Source organism: Tenrec ecaudatus, chromosome 10 (assembly GCF_050624435.1).
Source record: "Tenrec ecaudatus isolate mTenEca1 chromosome 10, mTenEca1.hap1, whole genome shotgun sequence".
Taxonomy (NCBI): Eukaryota; Metazoa; Chordata; class Mammalia; order Afrosoricida; family Tenrecidae; genus Tenrec; species Tenrec ecaudatus.
The window spans coordinates 85823507-85851353 of NC_134539.1; the positions used below are offsets into that span (position 1 = coordinate 85823507).

Sequence of the window (27847 nt, forward strand, 5' to 3'; positions counted from 1 at the left end):
AATCCTCCCTGGTGCTGGAGCTACAGGACTGTGGTAAGTTGCATTTGTGTGAACCTGTCTGAATAATTTTTTTTTTTTGAGAATGAAGTAGGAATTGAAAGGAGAGAAATCATAAAAGGCTGGTTTCTACTTAGTCAAAAGCTCTACGTCCATGCATAGAGAAGGCACAAAAATAATTTTGTTGCTAGTATTAATGGGAGCTAAGAAAGAGTTCAGTTAAGTATTTATCACACAGTCGTCTCTGATTAAAATTGATAAGCTGCAGGATCTGGTATGGGAAGAGGCCCGTGATACTGGGGGAGGGAGGCGGAGAGCAACCCTAGGTACCCCGCTGCTCCCCAGGTGCTGCTCCCCAGGTGCTCGTCTTGCTGGGAACTAAAGGCCCTGCATGTGTGTGTGGGGGCCTAGGCGGGGGAGGAGGGCGAGAGGGCTTTGGTTTTCATTGCTATGGCCACCTGCCCACAGCATGGTGTGCATGACTCATCTAAGCCAGCTGCCCTCCCTGCCAACGGAGTCCTTGCTGCTGCCTTCCCGGTGCGGCCCACTGCCTTTTGATCATTTCAGCTGCTGGTGAATTCCACAGCACCGAAATCAAGCCTCCGGAAGGAAGCTCTCATCCCACAAACCTTACGCATAGAAATAGTCATTACAAAGAGATTTTTTGTTTGTGTTTAGCTTCTTTTAAACAAATGCATTCATCATCCATTATTTTTTTTTTAAAAAAAGACTAAACAGCAAAACCCCAATCTCGCTTTACTATGGAAGTAAAGAAGATCATGCAGCCAGGGGGTCCTCTGGGGCCCTCAGCAGATGTGCCTGCTCCCCTGCAGGGTCCCTGTCATCCACGGCAGGATCCTGCCCTCAACAGACTCGAGTCTTTTGCCTGACCCTCGGCTCCTTCTCAGACCAGCATGGTGGGGACGTTCTCTCAAGCGGCCCGGCCCAAGTGCTCCTCCCTCATGGCCTTCACAAGCCAGTCTCGCTCGGTCCCCTCCTCTGAGTCGCTGGAATCGCTCACCTCCATGGTCAGCAGCTTTGAGTAGTTGATTCTCCGCTCTCGGGGCAGCCTGGCCTGGATGGCGAGGAAGAGGGCCAGCCAGAGGAGCAGGGCCACGCCACAGGCCTGGTAGAGCACAGCCAGGCCGGAGCGCATCACCACGAAGCCCCCCACGAAGCTGCCCAGGCTAGCCCCACCCCTGTACAAGTGACCCCGGAACATGGCACTCAGACACCTCTCTGTTCCAGGAGTGGCCAGGTCCTCTAGCCAGGCCTCCACTGCCCACCAGAAAGCCCCATGGCTGAGGGCGCTCAAGATCTGCACGGGGAGGACAGACCACCAGCTCCAGAGGAAGGAGTAGTAGATCACCTGCCCGGCGAGGGAGGCCAGCCCCAGCCCCACCGTGCCCACCCTGGACAGCTTTGCCAGCAGTGCCACCTTGAACGGGTGAAGCAGCATCTCCCCCAGCAAGCCGAGGGCGACCGAGAAACCCATGACCAGCTCGCTGCTGCCATGGTCTTCCATGTGCCAGAACAGAAAGTTCTGCACAGTACTGGCGGCAGCTCCTGCCAAGAAGGCGGTGAAGGCCAGGAGGAGGAGCCGGGGGCTGGCCCCCAGAAGGGACAAGGCTTTGATGGTTCTGTGGCTGGGCTCTCGCCGCCGGCAGGTGGGGATGGGGAAGGCGGTGCTCACCAGCAGGGCCAGGGTGCTGACCAGCGAGTAGCCGTAGAAGTGCACCACGCCCCGGGGGCCACGTGTCACCAGGTAGCAATCCATCTGCCCCACCAACGCTGCGATGCCGCACACCCCGGCCGACGTGCCCAGCAACCTCCAGACCCACAGGGTCCGGTAGCGGTCAGTGGCATCTACAAAGTCCAGGTATTCATAAAGGGTGTCATCTGCCACCTGCTCCAGGGGGGCAGAAAGCAGCTCCCAGAAGACCAAGGACCCCAAGGAGAAGATGAAGGTCCACCGCAACCCTCCCAAGGAAAGGGCCAGGGCTTTCTCCCTGACCACCGACACGTTGGATGGCTGCCCCAGCTCTGGATGCTCAGGAGGCACAGGCCAGGCAGTACTGACCTCCCCAAAGGAAGTATGGCGGTGGAGGAGCAGGGGAGCTTGGGGCGTGGTCCTGAGTCCCTGCGCAGAGTTCACTAAATGGCTGGGCCATGGGTCACGTTCATGTGCTGGTCCTGCTCTGTTGCCAGACGTTGCCAGGACCCCAGGCCTCTTGCCGAGGAGGTGGTTGGGAAGTCCTAATTGGTGGGGCGAGACCGACTCTGGAGCTGGAGTGATGCTCACCGTCCGTGAGACCCCGCGTGGCACGCCGGTGGTGGTCATGCGGCTGCTTCCATTACAGGAGAGAGACACCAGGTCTTTGTCCATGGGCGGGATCAGGACCATCAGCAGGCTGGCTCCCACCGAGCCCAGCAGCGAGCCAATGAGCAGCACTCTCCTCTTCTGGTAGCTCTTGGCCAGGAAAGCACAGAAGGGCGCCCAGAAGGCAGTGACCAGGTGCTTGCTTCCCATTAGGATGCCCACCCAGGGCGCCGTGAGGCCCAGCTGCCTCAGGTAGAGGGTCAGGAATGGAATCACGCAGGCATCACGGACCCCACACACCAGGTGGAACAGCCTGGCCACCCCCAACGCCCTACTGATGTCCCACTGGGGGTTGGCGCTCATGGCGGTCGGGGCACCGGCCCGCCCGGGCCACAGACGGGGCAGCAGGGCGCAGAGTGGGCGCGGCGCCCTCGCACGTGACCTTTCAGGGGTCTCCGGTGGGCGGCGGCGGGGGGCGCGGCCCCATGGCCCCCCCCGGAGGAAGGCTCGAGGGCTGGGGGCGCGGAGCGGGCCGGAGGGAGCCTCAGGCCGCGGGCAGCGCCGTAGTCACCAGGTCAACGGCCGCCCCCGCCACGTCCGCCTGCGGGCCCCGGAAGTGGCCCCGCCCCTCGGGGCGGGGCGAGGGCGGGGCCGGCGCACCTGCAGTGCCGCGTCCCCCGCAGAGCGCAGGTGTGCAGGGCGCAGGTGTGTCGCCTGCAGGCCACAAGGCCCGCCCACGGAAACCGGCCCGATCCCTGAACTGCGTCTGGCAAGCAGACTTGCTCCGAGTGTGGAAGGAGTGTGGAAGCGGGAGTGAGAAGGCAATTCATGACCTGCACGAAGCTCCTTCGGATCTTGACTTCAAGGATCCCTGAGCAATGACTACCCTGACAGTGTCTGGGCCACTCCAAAACGGGGGGCACTCTTTCTCTCTCTCTCTCTCCCCCCCCACGCCCCATGCCTGCTTTATCGTTACCCATCACAGGTATCTTTCTCATACCACGGAGTTACACTCCACTTGTTCTTCTGGTTCACGGTCGCTCTCCATCAAAGCCGGTCTCAGGAAGGGAACTTTATTCTCCTTGTGGTCTAGAGCTGCTTCCTTGTATGCAAACCGCCCCTGGAACAGACACCATTTTCTTCTGCCCAGACAATCTCCCAAGAGGGCTAACAGCTAAGGGTTGTCTTCCAGTCACACATCGGGCAGGAGCTGGCTGGGGATCTGAGGACCAGATCACGGTTTCCAGCACGGAATGGCTTTGCATTAGGTAGTTGTATCTGCTCCCTGAATTGCAAACTCATTCTGTGGCACACAGAGTTGCTATGAGTCGGAACGGACTTGGTGGTACCTGTGGCAGCGACGTCATCTCCTGTCCCCTTGAGCGAAGGGGTGGAGTCTAGCCTGTCAATCAGCTCATAGACAAGGAAGCCTCTGTGTGGGCATGGCCTTCTCCTGAGGATTCTGGGAACTCCTGTCTTCCTCCCTGGAGGAGAGACACACATTCTCTCTGTGAGACATTTTCGTTGACAAGCCACATGGAGCTAAGCTGATGGAGCCAAAGCCCTGGACTGGGAGGAACCACATGGAGACCCATGCTAGTGCTGAGATGCTTCCACCACCACAGGATCCCACAAGATTTTCTACCCACTGACCTGTGATCTTTCTGCATTCAGCATCGTTATATGTGCTGTGTGAGTCTGAAGAGGAATTTATGGACTAGAATTGGACATAAGGGCTAATATTGGACTTATGAACTTGATCTGGAGTGGGCTGGGATGTTTTCTTAAAATACAACTGCTCTTTGACATAAAGGTATTTAAAAAAAAGTTCTATTGGGAGCTCATACAATTCTAATCACAATCCATCCATCCATCCATTTTGTCAAGCACATTTGTACATTTGTTGCCCTCATCATTCCAAAAACATTTGCTTTCTACTTGAGCCCTTGGTATCAGCTCCTCATTTTTCCTTCTCTCTCCCCCATGCTCCCTCCCTCATGCATGAGTCCTTGATCATTTATAAATTATTATTTTGTCGCGTTTTACACTGTCCAACGTCTCTCTTCACCCACTTCTCTGTTGTCCACGCCCTCAGGGAGGGGGTTATATGTAGATCCTTGTAATCGGTTTCCCTTTTCTTCCCTCCACCCTCCTGGTATTGCTAATCTCACCACTTGTCCTGAGGGGTTATCTGTCCTGGATTCCCTGTGTTTCCAGTTCCTATCTGTACCAATGTACATCCTCTGGTCTAGCTGGATTTGTAAGGTAGAATTTGGGTCACGATAGTAGAGGGTAGGGGAGGAAGCATGTAGGAACTAGAGGAAAGGTGTATGTTTCATTGTTGCCACACTGCACCCTAACTGGCTCATCTCCTCCCCAAGGTCCTTCTGTAATGGGCCAGATGTCCAGTTGCCTACAGATGGGCTTTGGGTCCCCACCCCACACTCTCCCTCATTCACAATGATATGATTTTTTGTTCTTTGATGCCTGATACCTGATTCCATCAACACCTTGTGATCACACAGGCTGGTGTGCTTCTTCCATGTGGGCTTTGTTGCTTCAGAGCTAGATGGTCGCTTGTTTACCTTCAAGCCTTTAAGATAAAGCTCTTTCTTATCCGCATATGAGTGTCTATGCATTTGTCTCTCTAGTCAACCTGGACTAACACAGCACCTCACAACAATAATCTACATCTAAGCGTGGCCACCTGTAGTTGTTATTGGCTCTGTCCAGTTGTTACCCCCAGGGTAGCCATACCACCGGGAGCCATAGGGTTTCCATTGACTGATGGTGTGTGTGTGTGTGTGTGTGTGTGTGTGTGTGTGCGCGTGTGTGTGTGTGAAGTGATCATCAGACCTTTCTTCTGCAGAGGTTGGGTAACTAGAATTAATCAAAATGTCACCCCCCCAGTGCTAAAATAAGTGCTTCAAAAATCTTCCATTTCAAATGAACAGAAATGTGGTTTTTCCCCTTCTCATTAATGGGCCTAATCAATATCAGAAATGCTTCTCTACTGGTGAAATCAGTGGTGTCAAATTCATGTGAGACAGTTACCAATATTTAAGAGGGATTTCCCCCTGTGTGACCAGGGAATAAGAACATAGAGATTAAAAACAAACAAACCACAAACCCTCATGGCCATAGATGGGTGTGGTTTTGACTCATGGCAATCCTATGGGACAGAAACTCCTTTGGGTTTCCAAGACTTTATGTCTTTATGGGAGTGGATAGTCTCTTCTTTCTCCTGAGGGCCAGTTGGTGAGTTTGAACTGCTGACCTTGTGGTTAGCAGCTCAATGCATAACACACTACTAGATCCCCCAAACTGATTCGAGTCTTATGGCAGTTACATATTTCCTGTAAGTTTGTGAAGGAGTGAAGTCCAGGTGACAGCTTGATGACCTCATTTGGAGGCACCACAGAGATAAATAGTTCACTGGAGGCCAGATACACTCACGCTCTCTGCTTGTCTTCCTACCGACAAGCCACATGGAGCTACACGGATGCAGCCAGAGCCCTGGAACTGGAGGAGCCATGTGGAGACCCATGCCAGCCCTGAGATGCTGCCACCACCACTGGATCCACAAGACTTTCCACCCACTGGCCTGTGATCTTCCTGCATTCAGCAGCATTGCATGGCTGTGTGAGTCTAAAGAGGAATTTATGGACTGGTATTGACATATGGGCTAATATCAGACTTATGGACTTGATCTGGCCTGGACTGGGATGTTTTCTTAATGTAAAACTGCTCTTTGATCTAAAATTCTGTCTTATACCCATATGAGTGTCTATGAATTTGTTTCTCTAGTCAACCCAGACTAACACAAGACAATTCACATCATGTCCAATGTCTGAGAGGAGTGCAAAAGTCCGAGAAATTTCCAGGTCAACATTAAAATTCAGTGAGTTCTTGGTCAGTGAGGCTCAAAAACCAACTCTGGAACATAGAGCAGGGGACAGACGGCGAACTTTTGAGACGAAAGAGCCATTCCTGTCTCTCACACAATTCAAAAATCATTTGAGAGCCATAAATATATCTTAAAAACCAATGACATCACCATTAGCTGGGAAAGATCCTTTCAAAAAACATCTATAAATGAAACTATGATCATTTTACTTTCATCTTCAATGTTACTTTGGAGCCACATGTGACTACTGAGAGAGCTGCATATGGTGTTTGCAGTTTGCAGACCCCTGTCATAGAGGACTGGCCCCACCACGCTCCCGGGGTTCTAGGGGGCTGGCTTCCAGGGAGGGCATCTTATGACACCCATTCCAAGGTCTTGCCTTGGGCTGGTGTCCCCGAAGGGCAGGCCCCCCTTCCAGCAGGTGTCCATTGGTTGCATGAGCTCTGCATTTGTCCTGTGGTCCCACGGTCCACCCTGCTGCCCCAGCTGCGCACCTTTGTCAGAACTGTGTGACCCTGGGGCTGGTCTGCTTGCTTGAGAATCCCCCTGCCTGCTTCTCCTAGTCCACGAGCCCAGGAGCCATTTCTCGGGCTGTCCCAGGGCCCGTCAGCTGGGGCAACCCTGGCAGCCTCCTCTGCACTGTTCTTCCAGCCCTGGAGGACGCACTCTGGGGCTTGCGTCCATGCCCGACGCCACAAGACCAAGTGTGTCCAACCGTCCACTCTTGGGCTGCCAAACCTTAAAGGCATTTTCCCACCGCCACCCCATGACCTCTGGGACTCCTATCAGAAATGGAATGGATTTCAGTAAGCCCAGGTCTTTATGCAGCATTAGATGAGTACTCTGGCTTTCAAACGGCTATGGCTGGCTGGCAGTACAGCCCCAAATCCATTCGCAGAGTCCCCACGTAGATTAAGTTTCCACTGAGTGCTTTCAGATCATTCACCAAGGATGTAGATCATCTTACCCTCAGACAGAATGCCTTGGAGAGCGGATTGCCTCCACCCCTCTCTGGCAGCCCAGGGAGGCCAGTCTCTGTCTTAAGGGGCTTGTCTATGTGTGTCCTTGATGGAAATAATCATCCTGGGGACAGTACAGGGGGACATATAGTCAAGATCATGCCCTGTCAATCTTATCCTGACTGCTTTGGTCGGAAGGCCCTGGACCAATCTTGTAAGCCTTTTCTATCTAAGGATGTACGAGTCCCAATCATGGTCTCGGCCCTGCTTCTGTATTGACCTGCCACCAATCATGTCTTTGGGACGGTTTCCTTTGCCCACCCAGGCCCTTTTATGAGCCCGTGGACACCATTTCCACCTAGTGTTGGTGGCCTCCCTCATCCGGGTGCTGTGTCTGTGTCCTTGTGTTCTCTTTGCCTCTTTTAAGACACCGTTCTCTACAGGTTCGGTGCCCTACAGCAGTGCTCTCTCAACTTGACAGTCTCTTCAACTCCTCACCTAGCCTTGCCAGTGGGACCACGGGCACTTTGTCATTTCTCTTTCCCGTGTTACACCCAGACACATCATGGGGAATCCAAACAGACGATGTAGTCAAAAGCCAGACACTTTGACATCTCTAGACTGACCACCACGAAAGCAGCCAGAATCCTCCACTCCATTTTGGACCACACTGGTCTGGCACGATTGAGGAGAGGTGGCCCCAGGCAGCTGGACGATGCGTCCTTTAAGACTGCACAGAACTCTCAGTGGGCGGCAGTGTGTTCATCAGGTTCTGTTCAGTGCCCCGCTCCTGGCTTCTATCCAAACACCCATACCTTTGGATGAGTCATTTTAGTGTGCATTTATTGAACCTGGCATTCTCCTCCCACGTGGGTGGGGTGGGCAGGGACCCCAGGGTGGGAGGGGAGCAAACCTGGGAGGGAGGAGGTGCAGTTCCTGTAACTACCCAGTGCCTGATGCCTCGGGCCCAGTCAGGGCTGAGCCAGCAGCTGTAACCAGGGTCTAAGGAAGTGCTGGGTAGGCAGAGACCGTGAGTGGGAGAGGAGGCGATTGAAAATAAACAATGTCCTTGTGTGTGCTCTCTCGCGAAGGGCCTGCAGCTTTGCTGGGTCACTCCGCAGGTCCTTCTCCCTAAGGACCCAGTGACCAGGCTCCCTGTGCCTCAGGCCCCGGAAGCCCACCCGTAGGGGCAGCAGTTGTCCAGAGAGCTGGCCTTGCCCTGGCTGTCGGGGCCTGGGTCGTTAGTGTATCCTTCTTCTTGGGCCCTCTGCTCCTCGGCCACCCGTGGGGCTCATTGGACGATGCCGGAGAACGTATTGATGGGCATCAGGAGAGGCGTGGGGTTGGCTTTGGTCGCTTCCATCTGGTTCTGCTGGTGTGATCCCAACCATGAGGCCTTAGACTTTTGGGTCCCGGAACACGGCTCTGGGCAGGGAGTAACCTCGAATCTATGAGTGGAGGAGAGTCCAGCTCAGGCAACAAAGCTCTGAGGTCAAGTCTGCCCAGGGCATTTTAAAGGAAGGCCTGGTGTCTTGGGGACATAGAGGAAGGGGCCCCACAGAGGGAAGAGTGACTGAAACCTGTGTGTGTGTGTGTGGGGGGGAGAAGTGTGATTCAGGAAGAAACCAGGAAGGAGCACACCCACTAGGTCACTCAAAAATAACTGACCCCCCGCCCCCAACACCAAACTCTGCCACTGAGATGATTCTGGCTCACAGCGACCCTACAGTACAGGGCAGAACCGCCCCTGTGCGTTTCCAAGACTGGCGCTCTTTAAGGGAGTAGAAAGCCCCGCCTGGCTGGTGGTTCTGAACTGCTAACCTTGAAACTCACAACGCCCCCAAGACACAGACGCCACAAAAGGCCCTCCTGAATTGGACAGACCAGTAACCAGCAGGGTAGAGGGGTGGAGCGTGGAGGGCGGCATGCTGAATGTATCTATAGAAACGCCGGGACATTGTTAATCTCAGCGGCCTCCCAGTGTCTGTCATTCATCTGCGTCTTCTTCCTGGACTCATGGCCCAAGTTCCCACCCACCCGACCACCTGTGCTGAGGATCTGCCTCGGGGTCCTGGGCTGGAAGTAGGAGATGGCAGGTGCCCCCAGAGTGGCACAGGCTCAGCCTCACCTGACCACATCCTTGAAGGTCCGCCGATGGTCTTTGTCCAGCCACAGTGTCAGCAGTTTCTGGTCCTGGCTCTGGATCCAGATGTTGGCTGTCCGGAAGGTGTTTGTCACTGTCTGTGGTGGACAGACGGCACGTGTGAAGGCCGTGTATGCAGCAGCAGATAGTGCTGCTTGAGGGTCACCTTTACCCCTCACCTGTCCCTGCCAATACCCCCACCCTTGAAGCTGCATGTTTCGTCCGATCAGGACCTAGGGTGGCAGGCTCTCTCCCTACAAACTGCGTCTAAGCATCCTTTATCGCCGAGTCTCTCATCACCCCCGTCCTCTTCCGAAGCCGGTGGCCCATTTGTGAACCCACTTCCTCACTGCCATCAAGTGGATTCCGACTCATGGCGACCCTGTAGGGCCAGGGAGAACTGACCCCTGTGGCTTTCTGAGACTGTAAATCTCTACGGGAGTAGAAAGCCTCATCTCTGAAGAACTGACCTTGATATTAGCAGTCCAGTGGGTAATTACTGTTTGGGCCGGGTCTGACCAGGCAGCCCCTTGCACCAGCTTCTCAAGAAGACAAGTGACCTGCTGAACTTCGTAACCTTTGCCTCCAGGATTTCAGAGCGTATCTCCCCGGGCAGGGCTCACACAGCCCCCTCTCCCTAGCATTCCAGGAAGCAAGTTTTCAAAGAACAAGATGCTTTGCCAACAGATCATCTCCAGACCCGAAACTTGCACCCCCAGCCGAAACCTGCTAATGCAGCACAAGAAACCTCCCTTCCCCTTATGGGCCCACATGCCTTTGGCTCCTAGCCTACATATCTCCTGCCGCCCCAGTGCCGGGCACGACTCCCCTGACCTAACTCGTTGAGTTGCGGAGCTTGTTCAGGAGTCTCCCCTCGCCTTAAGAAAGCTCTCTCTACTTCCCAGTCCTGACCGAGCCTGTCTCCTTCTGCGCCTCCGTCCCCAACCTTTCAACTACTATGCTACCTGTCAAGAATTAGAGCCTCAGAAACCCACAGGGCAGTTCCGCCCCGTCCTATCGTGTCTCTGACTTGGTGGCAGTGAGTTTGGACTTTGGAGTCTCACAGGAGGAGGACATGGTCAGAATGCCTCCTGTTCTCCGTTGGTGGCTTCCTGACGTCCACACCCCAAAGCCCAAATGTTGTTGTTCCGGTTTTACTTCCCTCGACTCTCTAAACCTCCTGCCAAGGTAACACACCTGTTGACCTTGGAGCTCACAAAGACCAGTGAGGTAGTTAGTTGATTGTGCCAACCTGGCCTATAAACACATGTGGGGTTAATTGAAGGGCAGAGAGATAAATGGCTTGGTGGGGTAACAGGGATGAAGGCGATGTGGCCCTGAGTTCAGAACCGGCAGCACCTTGACATCAAACGATCTGATTGCAGATCCCACTAGGCACGAGGTAGCACAGTGAGTGCAGGGGATAATGGGTGAAGAAGGGGGCCCCGAGCTCATGTCCTGTTAACATAGACAGAAAGGCCCCGTTGTCCCCAGTGTTGCAGATGACTCATGGCTGTGCCCCGAGGGTTCTGCGGGAGCCCAGGGGTTGGGGTCCCTAGCTCAGAGGGGAGGGGGGAATGTGGAAGGAAGAAGGAATAGCGGGAGAGATCGCCCAGGGACACGACACCTCCATTTCATCTCGAAGGGTGAGTAGGAGGTGGGCACAGCAGGTGGAGAAGGGGAAGGAGGATTGATTGCAGGCGGAGCGAACAGCGTGCACAAAGGCCCGGAGTTAACCAGGAAACCCAGTTGCTGTAGTGAGCCCCTGTGCCAGAGGAGACCTGGGCTCTATTGGGCTTTCAGGAGCAGATGTTTTGGGGGCGTAGGTCACTAGGACTTTCTTTTGAGGCTCCCCTGGGTGGACTTGGAACCTCTGAGTGGCTTGCAACCTCCAACCTTTCGGTTCGCGGCCAAGCATGTGAACTATCTGTACCCTCTGGGGACTCCCCTGGGCACTTCCGCACACCATGGGTGAAAAGGCCGCAGGTAGTGGCTGGAGAAGACAGGAGCCAGGCTGTGCCCCACCAAGAGAGCTCCTGCCCTCGTGCCACGGAGACTGGGGAATGGCACAGGGGCTTCTAGTCCAAAGTGACCGGTCAGAGGTCTGTTAAAAAGATCACGTGGGCAGAAGTGTGCAAAATGGATGCAAGCAGACTAGGAGGGGTATCAGGGATCAGATCAGCTGGGAGGGGATTGCATCTCTTCAGAAAAGAGGATGAATGAGGATGGACGAGGGTCTGAACCACGGGTGGCCAGCACATCCCGACTTGCCTGGCAAGTTTCTATACCCGTTTCAGCATTGAAAACCCCATGTCCCAGGAAGACCCTCAATCCTAGGATCAGTCCGTGGCTGCTCAACCTAGCTGGACCAGAAAGACAGAGGTGGGAGAGGTCAAACCAGCAGAGCACGGGAGGTTGAAAGAGGAGGCAGATGATCCCCAGATGTCTGATGAAAAACCCAAACCAGACTCACTGCCACTGAGTCGATGTTGACTCAGAGCGACCCTTTAGGACAGAGCAGAACTGCCCCTGTGAGTTTCTGAGAGTGTCACTGTTTACAGGAGTAGAAAGCCCGCCTTTCTCCCATGGAGTCAGCTGGTGGGTTTGAACTGCGGACCACGCAGAGTGCAGCACTATGCCGCCAGTGCACCTCAATGACGACACAGACTGGAATTCTATCAGCCAGGCTGCAAAAGGAAAACGTGGAAAATGCATAAGGCCTTAAAGGAGAGAGACAACCACAAACATGAAGAAGAAGCGTCAGGAAAAAGCCCAATCAGGTCCTCACAGAGACAATGTCCACTCAGGGTACGCCCCCTCTGCGTCATGTGTGTCAGAGTCGAGCTGCACTCTGCAGGGTTTTCAAGGGCCGAGATGTGGGAGGCAGATTGCCAGGCCTTTCATTGGAGGCACTCCTGGGTAGATTTGTACTGCCAAGCTTTGGCTTAGCAGCTAAGCCCTGAGCTGAGCATATCATTCCCATTGGTCCTAAAGCACTTTTCCCTCCCCGCTCCTTGGAGTCAGGAAGGGGCTTTGGCGGTGCAGTGGTTACAAGGTGGGCTGCTAACTGCATGGTCAGCAGTTCGAAACCCCTAGCCGCTCCGCGGGAGAAAGATGACCTTTCTATTCCTATAAAGAGTCACGGTCTCAGAGAACCCACAGGGACAATTCTACCCTGTCCTATGAGTTGGAATCAGCTCGATGGCAACTCAGCGATTTTGGTGTTCTGAAGTTCTGAAGTATTTTACAATCAGAGCGACAAGAAAGAATTCTTCATGGTTGAACCTTGAAAACGCCACCCTGAGCAAAATACGTTTGTCACAAAAGGACAAACACAGTTGATCTCACTCCTACGAAGTACGCGCATGTAAAGCCCACCACCACGGAGCCTAGTTCAACTCCCAGGTGCCCCCTGTCGGGCTCCCGAGACGACAGAGCTTTCCTAGAGCAGGCCGCCCCACCTGTCTCCCATGGAGAGCCCATAGAGCTAGGGCAGAACTGCCCGTGTGGCTTTCCAAGTCTGTGACTCCACGGGAGTCGTAGAAAGTCTCACCTTGGTCCCACAGAGCTGCTGGTGGTTTTGAACTGCTGACCCGTGGTTAGCAGATCCATGTGCTACTGCTACACCACCAAAGCGCCTTTGAACAAATTGATAGAAACCAAAAATTTACGAATGGTTACCAGGAGTGGGAGGAAAGGAGAGGGTAACGAACTTCTGTTAATTGTAGTGTCCGATAGTGATTGGACAAGGATAACCATAATGGCAGTCAAGGTGGAAAATGTAAGCAGAGTCCTGGAACTGCACACGAGGAAGTAGTTGTGTTGGCAAGTGTTTTGGTGAGTACATTTCCACCAAAGTAAAAGAAATAAATAAAATGCTGTTTATCGTTTAGGAAGCTTCTTTTTTCTTCTTCTTCTGCCTCACTCATTCTGAATCATCAGTACTCTGTAGGACAGAGCAGAACTGCCCCTGGGGGTTTCCAAGTCTGTAAATCTTTATGGAAGCAGAAAGCCTCATCTTTCTCTTGAGGAACAGCTGGCGACTTCGAACTGCCGACCTTGTGGTTGGTAGCCCAGTTCGTAGCCACCGCAACACAAGGGCTCCCTATTTCTCACTTAGTGGTACGTAAAATAGCATGTTTTCCATTCACTGATATGTGAAAAAGAATCAGACATCATGTACAATATTGGGGTTGGAAAAATGATGCCAGAGGCAGAAGTCACCAAAGAAAGCAACTGGTAGATTGTGCAACATAAAAACATAAAACTGTTTCAGGTGAAAAAAATCACCAAAAAACAGACAAACTGGGCAAGTCATTTCTAAAAGAAATGACAACCGGGGGACAAATATTCTTGCGTTATGAAATAAGGCATCACACCATCGAGAAAGGACAAGAATAAACACAGGAAACATGGACCAGAAAATACAGAAGGCATCCACAAATTCAAGAAAGTCTTATTCAGCTTCATTCACCTGTAATCAAAACAGGGTATGCTGGAATAACGGAAATGTCGACAATCAAGTTTGCCAAGGTAAGACGTGTGAAAACATGTTGACTTTCTACTCTGGAACTCTACTGAGAAAGCAGAACTTGTTAGAGAATTTATGGGGTGGGGGTGGGGGGATGTTGGCAAAAGTATCCAAAGCCCTAAAAGACACATGCTTTCTGAATGATTCACCTTCTAGGCACTTAAAAAAAAACCAACCCATGACCATGCTTCTTATGCAAACATTTATCCCTGAACATGTTCTTTACAGTGTTACCTATAATAGTAATTGAACTACAAGAGATCCATGAAAGAATCCTCAAGACAGATGAGGTCACTGTGTAGTATACAAGGTCAGAAGTTCAAAACCCCAGCTGCTCCAGGAGAGAAAGACGGGGCTTTCTGCTCTTGATAACGGTTACAGTCTCACAAATGCGCAGGGGCAGGTCTACCCTGTCCTATAGGGTCGCTATGAGTTGGCAGCGAGTTTATGTAATAAATATTTCATGCAATATATTGAATGATATACAACCATTTAATGGCCCACACAAGTGTTCATAGTACATTTACGTGTCAGAACACCAAGTTAGAGGCCAGCATGTACCATAGCTATCAGTTATGTAAAAATGTATTTTTAAAAGGCTGCATGTCAGCCCTCAAAATGCCAGCAGTCATCCTTTCCAGGGAACGGGACTTGGGAATGAATGGGCTTCTTGTACTCCCTTGTAGTTCCCCCAAATCCATAAGGTAAAGAAATTGTGAATAATATCCACACAGCACACACACACAAAAAAGTCCCTCCAGACTCACTGCTCTGGAGTCAATTCTAACTCCTAGAGGACTGAGCGGAACTGCCCTTGCGAGTGTCCAAGACTAACTATTCCCAGGAATAGAAAACCCCGTTTTCCTCCACAGAGTGGCTGGTGGTTTCAATGTACCAGCCTTGTGGATCCGCAGCCCAACGCATAACCACTACGCCACCAGGACTCCTAGCCACGCATCACACAGACCAACAGTGCAAGGACTCAGAGAGGACAGGTGGTCTTGGCAGCATGTGCCCTGGGCTGTCGGGAGATGGTAGTGGAGGGAAGATTTACTGGTAAGGGGCTGGAAACTCTTCTGGATGTATTTTTCAAAAGCTTGGCTGAGAAGCAAAGACAGGAGATAAAGTCACAGCTAGAAAGAGATTTCTACCACCCATCTGTTGGAGTGCTGCTATGAAGCTGGAGTCAAGGTCACTGGCATTTCAAAGACCAGCAGGACCACCTGTGGTGGACAGGTTTCAACAGAACTTGAGACTAGGGTAAATTCGGCAAAGAGGGCTTGTGATGGTCTTCTGAAAATAAGCCAGTGGAAACACTTGGGGCAATAAGAGAATTTGGCCGATCGAGTGCTGGAAGATGAGTCCCCTCAAAGGCACCCAAAAGACACCATGACAACATGGACTAGAGGATGACAACAAAGACTAGAGCATGACAACATGGGCTAGAGCATGACAACACGGACTAGGGCATGACAACGCAGACTAGAGCATGACAACGCAGGCTAGAGCATGACAACACGGACTAGAGCATGACAACACGGACTAGAGCATGACAACACGGACTAGAGCATGACAACGCAGGCTAGAGCATGACAACATGGACTAGAGCATGACAACAAGGACTAGAGCATGACAACACGGACTAGAGCATGACAACACGGACTAGAGCATGACAACACGGACTAGAGCATGACAACAAGGACTAGAGCATGACAACACGGACTAGAGCATGACAATGCGGACTAGAGCATGACAACAAAGACTAGAGCATGACAACGCGGACTAGAGCATGACAATGCAGGCTAGAGCATGACAACGCAGGCTAGAGCATGACAACATGGACTAGAGCATGACAACAAAGACTAGAGCATGACCACATGGACTAGAGCATGATAATGCGGGCTAGAGCATGACAACACGGGCTAGAGCATGACAATACGGACTAGAGCATGACAACACGGGCTAGAGCATGACAACACGGACTAGAGCATGACAACATGGGCTAGAGCATGACAATACGGACTAGAGCATGACAACATGGGCTAGAGCATGACAACAAAGACTAGAGCATGACAATGCGGGCTAGAGTGTGACAACAAAGACTAGAGCGTGACAACATGGGCTAGAGCATGCCAACACGGACTAGAGCATGACAACACGGACTAGAGCATGACAACAAAGACTAGAGCATGACAACACAGGCTAGAGCATGACAACACAGACGAGAGCATGCCACGAGTTGTGCAGACGGAGCAGGCCTGGGCAAGCAGGTGCCAGTCTGTGGTACTTGGGGTTCGCATCAGTCCAACAATAACAGGCAGGCATCTCTGACTGGTAGTGTGTGTTTTTGAAGGGCGGAGAAGAGCCCGGAGGAGAGGGAAGAGGAAAGGGTTTTGAGTGACACCAGAGTCCCAGGTGGGGTGTGAAGCCATGCATCTGCTATGGTTTTCCCCTAAGTGGATTGCTCCCAGAAGCACTCAAGCCTGGGGCAAACGGACTGAACTGGTGGTACGTACAGCGTACCGCTTAGTGGCCCTCCAACCCAACCCAAACCCACAGCCATCGAGTCAATTCTGACTCAGAGCGACCCTCCAAGACAAACTAGGACTGCCCCTTTGGGTTTCTGAGACTGTCCATTTTTACAAGAAAGTCTTCTCATTCTGGTGGCTTCGAACTACTGACCTCCCAGTTAGCAGCCCAACATGTAACCCACTATGCCACCAGGGCTCCGCTTGGTGGATGGTACATGGGAAACAGGAATTTTGATGAGAACATGATTCAGGTATCTGCATGGGGATCCAAGGCCAAGTTGAGTAGGGAGGTGAATTCCAGAGAATCCATCAGAAAGGGGGAAAAATGGATGGTCTTCGGCCAGGAAGGATCAGTAAGGTAAGGAGGAGGGGGCGGTAGTAGGGCGATGAGGTTGAAAGAGCTGGTTTGATATGGCCAAAGGTTGGGTGTGCTCCGCAGTCTGGATGCTGGCTGGTTGAGGAGGGTAAGAGCAGGTGCCATCTGGCTGTGCCTTGGGTCCTCTGCTAAACACTCAGCAGGCGGAGGGCAGGGCTCTGACCCCTCCAGCCCCCTACACAGCTAGCTGGCATTCAATATTTCAACCAGCCAGTTAGGCAAGCAGATCCATTCTGATCGCAAGACCCACTTCCACAGTGAAATCTCAAGACGGCTCAGAAGTTGCTCCTCCTTCTTTAGCCCCCCCTTCTCTGTGGGTGCCCCGCCACGTACCCTGCTTACGCATCCACGTTCCCATCGACCGGTTCTCCTTCCTTCTACCCAGCACTCACCGAGAAGGCCCTTCCTGCTAAGTTGGACGATTTGACCACCTCAGTCACGTTGACATTCAGGCACGTGTGGTCTGTCACGGGAGCAGCAGTGCGGGGCGGGTGGGTGGGTCCTGAGAGGGGGCAGAGAAGATGGTGTAGGGGAAGGTTTGAATGGCCTTTCTGGGAAGTAAGGAAGTCGGAGGGGCTAGGTCCTAAGAAGGCCTCCATACAGGTCTTTTGACACCCTCCCCACCCCGTCCCCACACCCTGCGTAGCCCCTCCCCCAGATGGCACCTTTACCAGCTTCCAGATCACCTCTCTTCCTGGTGAACCCACCAAGCATCCGTATCTTCAAGCAGAACCCTCCACGGCCTAAATCCCCACCCACCACCCTCTCCTCATCTCAGCCTGCACCCACTTTTCAAGGGAAGAAAGTTCTGTTGGCCTTCCTCATGCCAACTGGCCATGCCAAGAGGGCAAAGAGCACCCAGCGCAGGGTTTTGTGCACAACAGAGGCTCCGAGGGAGGCGCGCAGGGGGTTGAGAGGGTTTCCCTGGCTTTGTGGGGTGAAGTTTCCCTGGCCCACGGAAGAGGCTTCTTCCCAGTTCCTGCCTCTGAGGAGGGTTCTGGTACCGAAATACCAGTTCTTGTAGAATTTGGGGATGGACAATGTTGGGGTGGGACATGAGTCGGAGTTGGGTTGGTCAGGCAGTGGAAGAGTCTCGTGAAAGAGAGAGCCAAAAGACAGTTTTAAAAAATGGAAGCTAACATTTGATTATTTACTCAAGAAAACCAAAGCACACAGGACTCCAGACCTGCTGCCATCAAGTGGGTTCTGTGGGATGGAGTGCAACTGCAAGGCTGTCCCTCCTCACAGGAGCAGGGAGCTTTGCCTTTCTCCCAGGGAGTGGCATGTGGGTTTGAACTGCTGACTTCGTAGTTACCAGCTCACTATGTACACAACCCACTAGGCCACCAAGGCGTCCCTGCAGTGGGCTCTCTACATGTACATGTCATTGTTCCATGTTAGAAAGGAAGAAACAGAGTCACAAGTAACCTGCCCAGTGTCACAGACAATAGTTGGCAAGGCTGGGATTTGAACCCGAGGAGCCCTGGTGGCATAGTGGTTACACATTGAGTGGCTAACCTCAAGGTCAAGGTCAACGAAATCACCAGGTGTCCTGTGGGAGAAATATGAGGCTTTCTACTCTCAGAAACACACAGGGGCAGTTCTACCTTGTCCTATAGGGTCACCATGAGTCAGAATTGACTGGATGGCAGTCCGTTTTCCACTTTTGTTTTGCTTGTTTTTTTGGTTGTTGTTTTGTTTTGTTCAGTAATATAGCTCTAGATTGTGCTCCACTGACCCACCGTGCTATCAACACCCCTGGCTGATGAGTTATTTCCAGAATCGCACCTCCCCCTTGTGGCCATGGAGATGTCCCAGTAAAAACCGCTGTCACACTGTTTCATCTCATCCGCAAGGTCCTCTCACCTGCTCACGAGGTGATGCAATGGATGCAGCTCCTCGAGTTTTGCCTTTGGGCCAAGTGTGGTGTCATTTAGGAGCGATGGGCCACACACCCACTGCAGACAGAGGTGGCCCCAGTGTGATGCTAGCAAAGCTCCCCCACCCCCACCCCCTGGGCTTTCGGAAACAGCGGTGATCACTTCCAGTTGGACGCCAAGGGCTGAGTGAGAGATGGCTTCCCAGCACAGTTTATGTGTACGCTCCTTAGCTATTTCTTCTGGAAGATTCCAAATAGAGCCATTTTGGAATGTGTGTGTGTGTGTGTGTGTGTGTGTGTGTAGGGATAGAAAATAGCACTTCATTGATTCAGTACATGTTTACTGGGTAGCTCAATGTTTACTGAGAGGACTGAGGGGTGGACAAGACAGAGCCCTCGTTGGGTGGACCAAGCACCCCGGGCAGCCTCCCTTCAGAGAGCTGGACTCACAGTGGGGGCAGGTGGCGCCAGGGTGAGAGGCATGACATCGAGTGTGACACGGCCCAGCTTTGTGCCTGGTCCCGCCCTTTCTCACAGCATGTACAATTGGCTCTCTGCTGCAGTTTCCAGGAAGAAAAGTTGCTCAAAGGGGGCTTCAAAAACGTCCGTGGAAAAATTCCATCATCTTTTAACTCAACATTCCCACGAGTTCTGTGAAGGCCCCTGGTCACCAGAAGACCTTTCTGATGGGGCTAAGGTGCTTCGCACACAGGTGCATGTGGGCCGCAGGTTCGCGCAGGGTGACCTCCCGTAAACACGCCCAGTGGTTGCTACCCCAGGCGGCCAGCCTTGGCCTTACTCCCAGAGAGCCGGGCTGGCACACTCAGATTCCCCCAAGGCCTGGCCAGAGCTCGGTTAGTAGGACTGGCGGCGGTGCCTTCTGTGAACTGGAGACCGCCTGTCTCCTGAGAGGAAGGGACAAACAATATGTTCTAGATAAAATGCAATGGACGATACAGGTCCACCCACAACCCCTTCAACGTGCATCTTCTCAAGCCTCTGGCACGGATCCTGCTCATAAGGCAGCCCCTCCTCACTGCCGATGTGGTCATCAGAGAGGACGCAGCCTGAGGGCGGAGGCCTTGTTTCTCAGGGGGATCCAGTGTCCGTCTTGAGCTCAGCACTGGCCGGCGCTTAGCCTTGCTGGGTAATGACGGTGATGGTGGAAGGCCTCCTTCCCCTGGTCCCTCACTCTCCTGCCTTCCTCCTCTGTGACCCCTCTCCCCCTGTGCTGTCTGCCCAGCTCCTCACCTTCAGTGTCGCTGGCTGGAATGGCCTTCAGGACCAGTCCTGTGGCCCGCAAGGAGACAGTGACCTCTCGTGCCCGGTGGCTGAGCAGGGCCTGGGGAGGGGGAGGCAGGGACAGACAGGGGTCCCTCAGGACAAGCCCCTTATGCATCCTCACATCAGCCACGTGCATTTCTCTCCCCTGCCTCCCGCCCATGCCCCCAAGTCTTCTCTGTTCCACTAAGTTCCACCCAGGGGGCCAGCTGAGGCAGGCTTCGAATATCTGGAGCCCCGGATGACCGAGCATCTCCAGCCTCCAAATTGAGACAACACCCCCCAGTGGAAGGCCTGCAAGCATATGGCCAGTGGGTGAGGAAGATCTTTTTAGCAAGCGGCCTTCTCTGTTGTCCCTTATCTCAGGTCAACCTTCTTGTTTGTACTGAAGGTCATTCTCAGCCCATCCCTCAGTGCAAAACTCTCTGAAGACGGGTGTGGCAGGTGCCACAAAAAAGGGGCCAGAAAGTTCCTCTGGCTCTGTCTGTCCCCACTCGCTCCAGCCAGCGGCACCTGCTGGCCACCGCCTGCCCCGACACTCACGCACCTGTCTCGGACACTCACCTTCTGGTAGCAGATGGAGAGCTCGGCGCCTTGACCCTCGGCCACACCTCTCTTCTTGGCTGGACAGCCATCTGAGAGCAGGTGCAAACAAAACAAGACCTGGGTGCTGAGAGCCGATCCCAACTCACGATGGGCCTGGGGGGGGGTGGTGTGTATGTGTGTGTGTGTGTGTAATGACCCTTCCACAGGGGTCACCTGATTCATCACAGTAGCAAAATGACAGTGATGACAGAGCAACGAGAATAATTGTATGGTTGGGGGTCACCACACATGAGGAACGGTCTGAAAGGGTGGTGGCATGAGGATGGTTGAGAACCGCTGGTCTATGAATTTGTGTCTCTAGTCTCCCTGGACTAACCCAGGAGGCAGAGTCTTGGAATCTGCATTTCTCAGGAGCTGTCTGGTCTCCTGGCAGTCCGTGGCAGATTTCATATTCCTCTCCATGACTACCCGTCCACCCCGGCTTCCCCACCTCCCTGCGGCTGTAGCTGAGATGCTGGATTCCGTGTTCTGCCTCTCTGAGTGGAAAGAAGCATTCAGCAGGGCCCAGCAGAACCTGTGGCGAGCCAAGGATTCTGAGCAGCAGTGTGGGAGAGAGCAGGCATGATTGTGGTGGGGTGGGGCAGGGGACTTTCTTGAAAAGGGTCTTGGGAGGGCTGAGTCCCGATGAGCTTTGGGAGCGTGCAGCCAGGAGCTCACCTTTGGGGAATCTGGAGTCTTGGATCTTTGCCTTCAGCTCTGTGAGGAAGACATCCTCCTCAGGCTCCCGGCTCAGGTCACTGAAGAAGATCTGGGAGAAGGGGTGGCTTGGAGAGCAGCCCCCCAGCCCCAGCCCCAGCCCCGCCACCAGCCCAAAGGTGGAGAGAGTGGCCCACATGGTGTCCCCAACCTGTCCTTCAACATTCCATGCTGAGCTGCGTAAAGTGGTCCTGAATCAATCTATCGATCCATTGACATATGAGCCCCTGATAAGTCGTCAAGTAAACTATGGATGAAGACCCAAACTACAGGTAGCCTCGACTGTCTAATGGGTGTGTGTGGGGGGAGGGGATGTGTGTATGTAGGGTGGGGCGCCGAGGACCCAAGGGCAAAGTTCACATCAAAGGAGGAGTGAAGAAGACGTCTGGTTGGCAATGCTTTCCAAACCAGTGGCGAGGATGGCGCAGAACCCGGTGTGTTGCCCTGTCGTAAATGGGGCTCCTGTGAGTTGCAACTGCCTCAGCGGCACCTAACAACAACCACAACCAACAACAACAACAGCAACTGGGGTGGAGAAGAGGGAGAATCATTCCGTCCCTGGATGGGAATTTGGAGACCTCTATTATACAGCGGCTGGTTAAGGGGCTGTCCACTGTGTCCCAGAACTTGGACCCTGTCCCTTCTGGAGGTGGAGCCTGAAGGGGTTGATAGAATGAAGCTCGGGTGCAGTAATGTGGCGGCCACTTCCAGGCACTTGCACCAAGAAAGTGACCAGGGTCATGAGAAGCGAGCCAGTCTTCAAGCAGAGAAGGAAGAAGATATTAATACTGCTTCTAAGCGAGGCCCTTTCTGTCTGTATGAGCAGATAAGCCCTGGGCAGTCCTGGGAACTACGGTCTTTAAAAAGCTAAATTCTGTTCAGCCACTACGGAACCAACTGTGAAATAGAATGCATTTGACCCAGCAATCTCTGTACTCGGCAGAGACCCCAAAGAAGCAAAGGACCAACTACGAACAGAACGCGGCACATCCATGCTGGTCACAGCGCTATCCACCATAGCAAAAAGAGGACCACCTATCGTGCCTGTGGGTGGAGGAATGGATCAGCAGACTCTGGAGCATACATACAACGGAACACTACGCATCTCTGGAGAAGCCCTGGTGCCGTAGGGGTTATGTGCTGAGCTGTGATCCGCAAGGTCGGCAGTTCGAAACCACCAGCCGCTCCTTGGGAGAAAGATGGGCTTTCTACTCGTGTAAACAGTTACAGGGTCTGAAACTCCGAGGGGCAGGTCTACTGTGTCCTGCAGGGTGACTGTGCGTGGTCATCGACCAGACGTTAGTGAGTGCAGGTGGCACACATCTCTGAAAAGCACCGATGAAACGGTCCGGCATGCCACCACCTGCACGGATCTGGAAGACACGATGCTCAACAAAGTTAGTCCATCTCATAAAGAAAGGGATCACATAAAACCACACTGAGAAAAGGGAAACTGGCAGAGGTCTGGGATGGTGGGGGAAGGAACGAAGGGAGGGGGAAATAAGTCAACAACTAACTTTTTTTTTAAACGAAAGTTGCTACCTCCATTTAACGCTAGCTAGGGTGTGGAACGTCAACGTACAGTAGGAGATTAACAGACTGAGCGCTGAGGAGCGTTCACCCTTGGGCTCTTCCCCCCCCCCCCGCCCCGCCCTCCCCCCCCCCCAAGCCCGCTGTGGCGTTTGCAACACAGGAAGACAATTGGAAATGCCACAGGCTGGGATGGAAGGGGTGCTGTCCAGCAGGAGGTGGCAGCAGATTGGTCAGGGGCACTGATGAAGGAAGGGCTTTGTTATGGACTGGAGGCGGTCCCCTGGAACCGAGCAGGTAAAGCTGGGGATGGGTGTGGATACCCTAGGAGGCAGGGGCAGGGAGTGTGGAAAGATCTCATTGCCCCCCCGCAGTGATCTAGCGGAAAGCGCAGTGGCTGAAAGGATCGCGTTTGAGAAGGACGGTGGAGGCTGTGACAGCTGTTTTGTCAGAGGTTAAAGGGGCTTGCCAAGGGGGCACTGCGGGCCCAGCTGAGGGTGGACACCACAATGTGCAGAGAGGTCAAGACCCAGGGCATTGGACTGGACCTCCCCACCCCCAGCCAGGCGCTGCTCAAAAGCGCAGGTTTCTCAAAGGGAGAGGTGCACAGAAGCCCTGGTCTGGGCTTGAGAAAACAATAGGGAAAGGATGCAAGGGGAGAGGAAGAATGAGGGGGGCGTGGTTCTGACAGAAGAAAGGAGACGGGGATGATGGGCAGTGAGCACATGGAAGGCCCTGGAAGTATCTAGGAGCGGGTGAGGAGTGTGGTGGGAGGAGGGCCATGGAGGGACGAGAGTGTGTGATCAAACACTGGCCAGAGTTTGGGAGTCCAGAAACGCAGCAATTCCCAATGATGACTCCCATACCAACCAGTTCCTCATTCCTAATCCCCCACAGTGGCCAATCCCAAGGGATCAAGGATTCAAGAGACTTTTCCACATTGAGGAGATCTACTTCTGCTTGGATTTGAGATCTCAGAAAGCAACATTTATGTGACTCATCCAGAGATGAAGAAGATAATAATGAATATCCAAGAGTGCTTGGGTCTGTTTATTACTTGTACCCTGGTCGCTATTCTCCCTCGGAGCCAAAATATTTAGGTTGCAGGGTCGTGGGATCCCACGGGCTGTCGTGGCACTCTTGCTGCCCCGGCAGGAAGCTTACCTTGACTGCGTAGATCTGGAAGTAGATGGGCTGGGTGCCCATGCGGATGTAGTAGGTGATGGCATCGAGGATGAAAGGGTCCACAGTCTGGCACGTATCCCAGGAAGGAGGCTGAAAGTGAGGCAGAGACGGTCTTCCGTCACCTCGCTCCATGCGGAAGGTGCCACGCTCTTATGGGAGAAACTCCCAAACTCCACCATTCCCCCTGTAGTGCACCAATCCAGCTGATCCTTCAAAAACTCGAAGTCTTTCCTACCACCTAGCTTCCACCTCCTCCCACCCAGAGCCTCATCTTCTGGATTCAACTCCACAAATAAATCTCGAGTGTCTGTGCACAGCTAAACACTGTGCCAGGCCTTTGAAAATCACAAGATGCTTGAACATGTCACTCACGATGAAAGAGCCTACACTAGACCAATGACCTTGGACAGGTTACCCAGCTCTTCAAGCCCGAGGTTCGGGAAAAAGAGAGGTTGAACAAGATGAGAGGAGGTCTCTTTCAGCTCTGGTGGTCTCTGAATGGAATAATAAACTGCTATTTGCATGTGGCTGGGAAGGGACTAATGCCTCATCCCCTCGGCCTCCCTCAACTCTATGATTATAAAGCGTAAGAGAACATAACAGTTGCCATGAAATTTTGAGTTGATGTAGCCTATCCAACTCATACCCAATCCTATATTACCCTTTCTGACTCACACCTGCTCTGTTGCAATATGCTCCCGTCAGAAAGGTCACACAGAGGGATGATAAACTTATTCCAATAGGGCTGTCTTTGCTTAAAATGTTTCCATCTGTGGAAACTGCTTTTGGAGCAGGTATAAAGGCCGCTCACACTGTTCATTATAAGGTAGAGGAGCGTCAAACTCAAATCCTACATATGAATCCTGGTAGGAAACAACAACAAAGGAACACAAACGAGGCCTGCCCCAGAGCTTCCTCGTATCAAGTATCCGTCAAGCTCTGAGGGCAAAGCATTTTCCTACCCGGCTCAAATGTCTGCCTTGTACATACAAATACATACGCCAGCAGTCAGAAAAGAGACCCCCTATGGCTTTGACTCAAAGTATAAGAGGGCATGGGAATGAAGCAGGCGATGAAGCCAAAGGGAGAGCTTAGAAAGTGACACGCTGAAATGTAAACACGTATGCAATCAATAGACTGGCAATAAGTACTAACCAAATGTGATAGGCGTGAATTACCGCTCACAACAGGGAAAAAAGTCAGACATGAGGACCAGATTTAGGAAAAAATGGGCACAAGTACAGGTGATGGTCATGCTTTGGGCTGCGACCCATGTGGTCGGCAGTTCAAAACCACCAGCAGCTCCTTGAGAGAAAGACTGGGCTTTCTACTCCCATAGTAACAGTTACAGTCCTGGAACCCCAGAGGGGTCATTATGAGTCAGCATTGACCCGATGGCAGTGAGTTTGGCCAGGGACATACAAGGTGACTTTAATCGATGAAGAGCGATACCTTTCAGATGCAAAGAGCGGTCCTTCTCCTCCAGACTTTAATTAAAACTCCAATGCGGGCAAACAAGTGAACAGAGCCCCAGCTTGTAATGAGGTTCTAGAATTTACCTGGAAAGTGGGACACGCACGCACAGCCTTGAGAGGATTGGGGGAAACAGCAACAGAAAGAACAACGAGGAGAGCTTACTCGGCCAGAAATGAAACCCATGTTAATTGTGAGGGAATGAATAGAGCAACCAGAAAAAATAGCTATCTAGAAATACGCGCACGACTCTGTAAGAATGTAGTACGTGCCAAAAGTAGCATTTCCAATGGACGGAGCAAGATGGCTGATGGAATAAGTAGTTTTAGGACAACCGGTTAAACCCTTGCCCAAACCAAAACATGCACACACCCCTGTCCATGAAAGACAGAAATTAATTGCAGATGGGTTAATGATTTAAAAGGAAAATTCAGAACAATAAAAGGGTGAGAACACAATGTAGGTGAGTGAGAAAGCCTGTGACAGGTGACAATTATGAAGACTACATGACTGCTAGGCAGAATCGCCGCGACAGCACCTAGCAACAGCACCAACATGTGTTCGACCGTGTAAATATATCACAAAGGAGCCCTGGGGCACAGTGGTTATGTCTGGAGATGCTAAGCCCAAGGCCAGCAGTTCGAAATCACCAGCTGCTCCTCAGGAGATAGACGGGGCTTTCTACTCCCTTAAAGAGTTACAGTCTCAGAGCATCTCAGGGGCAATTATCCTCTGGGCTATCGGGTGGCCGTCAGTCAGCATCCGCTCGATGTCAGTAAATTTGGTTTGTTTGGGGAAAGATATTAAAAACCAGCTAAACTCACTGCCGTCAGGTTGATGCCAATTCATCATAACCTTGGAAAGACAAAGTGGAACGCCAGAGTGGGTTTCCAAGAAGACCTGTCACTTTTATGGGAGAAGAAAGCCGCCTCTTTCTCCTAAAGATATATATTAAATATATATATAAAATATATATATATCTTTAACATATATAATATAGCAATATGATATATTACAATAACTATAATATATAATATTATCAAACATATAGCATCTGGGGACTTAAAAGGCTTGAAAGTAAACAAGCGGCCATCTAGCCCAGAAGCAACAAAGCCCACATGCAAGTAGCACACCAACATATGTGATCCTGAAGGGCTGAGGGGACCAGGTTTCAAGCACCAAAGGCGGGCGGGGGGGGGGGGGCGGAATCATATAATCATAAATGAGGGGAGCATGTAATGGGGACCCAATGCCCATCTGTAGACAACTGGACATCCCTTCCAGAGAGGTAGTGGGGAGGAGATGAGTGAGTCACTCAGTGCTCAGTGTAGCAATAATTCACAACCTTCCTCTAGTTCTTAAACACTTCCTCCCTCCAACTATCATGATCCCAATTCTACCTTGAAAACTTGGTGAGACCAGAGGATACACAGCGGTATACATGGGAACTGGAAATACAGGGAATCCAGGACAGATGAAGCCCTCAGGACCAGTGGTGAGAGTGGCAATACTGGGAGGGAAGTTGGGTAGGAAAGGGGAACCAATCACAAGGATCTACATATAACCTCCTCTCTGGGGGATGGACAACAGAAAAGTGGGTGAAGAGAGACGCCAGGCAGTGTAAGATAAGATAAAATAATTTATAAATTATCAAGGGTTCGGGGGGGGGGAGGGGAGGCAGAAGGGAGGGGGAGGGGAAAAAAGAAAACGAGGAGCTGATTCCAGGAAACCAAGAGGAAAGTGGGTTTTGAGAATGATGAGGGCAACGAATGTATAAGTGTGCTTTACACAATTGATGCATGTGTGGATTGTGATAAGAGTTGTATTAGCCCCAATAAAATGATTTAAAAAATTTAAATCCTAGAAGAATCAAAATATATAAATAGTATAATAATTATAATATAATAATATCATTATAACAATCTAATATATAAATATATATGTTTAAAGCATAATTGGCAACATTGAAAAGCAAAGTGGGAAAAGGCCTGCAACAAGTATGGTAGCCAAAAAGGACAGATGCTCTTAAGCTATAAAATCCTCAGCATATCCGCTGGGAGAGAGATGAGGCTTCCTACTCTCGTGAGGAATTCAAGCCTTGGAAACCCACAGAGGCAGTTCTACTCTGTCCCATCGGGTCGAGATGGGTCAGAACCTGTTTGATGGCAGTGAGTTTAGTCTCTGGTTCTGCAGATCCTGTACAGACGAGCTTATTCCGCAGCCAGTAGCTCGGGGCGTGGGGCAACGATACCCTTTGTGGTTATGAGAATGTGTTCAGCTTATATGAACTATTAATGATAGACAAGTGCTTCTATACAGAAGGCTGCTGGTGGGTGCTAGGGGCTGGTGGGTGGAGCTTGTTGGGTTGCACAATAGACTGCTAACGGAAAGGTTAGCAATTGAAAACCACCCGCCACCCCGCAGGAGCAAGAC

The 27847-nt window shown here is 52.1% G+C and overlaps 2 protein-coding genes across 2 annotated transcripts in view; both read right to left on the bottom strand.

Moving 5' to 3' along the window:
- Positions 1–928: 928 nt before the first annotated feature.
- On the bottom strand, positions 929–2680 carry MFSD6L (major facilitator superfamily domain containing 6 like). The gene has a single exon (XM_075559570.1). The coding sequence runs from the start codon at positions 2678–2680 to the stop codon at positions 929–931; it is 1752 nt and encodes a 583-aa protein (XP_075415685.1).
- A 5794-nt stretch (positions 2681–8474) lies between these two features.
- PIK3R6 (phosphoinositide-3-kinase regulatory subunit 6) overlaps positions 8475–27847 on the bottom strand; it is a 49876-nt gene continuing 30503 nt past the window's right edge. Inside the window, exons 13-19 of the mRNA XM_075559134.1 lie at positions 23921–24031; positions 21188–21278; positions 20489–20559; positions 19895–19985; positions 17157–17272; positions 9312–9424; positions 8475–8631 (exon numbers count right to left, since the gene is read on the bottom strand). Of these exons, the coding sequence (XP_075415249.1) occupies positions 8475–8631; positions 9312–9424; positions 17157–17272; positions 19895–19985; positions 20489–20559; positions 21188–21278; positions 23921–24031 (750 nt within the window). The remainder of the gene's footprint in view (positions 8632–9311; positions 9425–17156; positions 17273–19894; positions 19986–20488; positions 20560–21187; positions 21279–23920; positions 24032–27847) is intronic.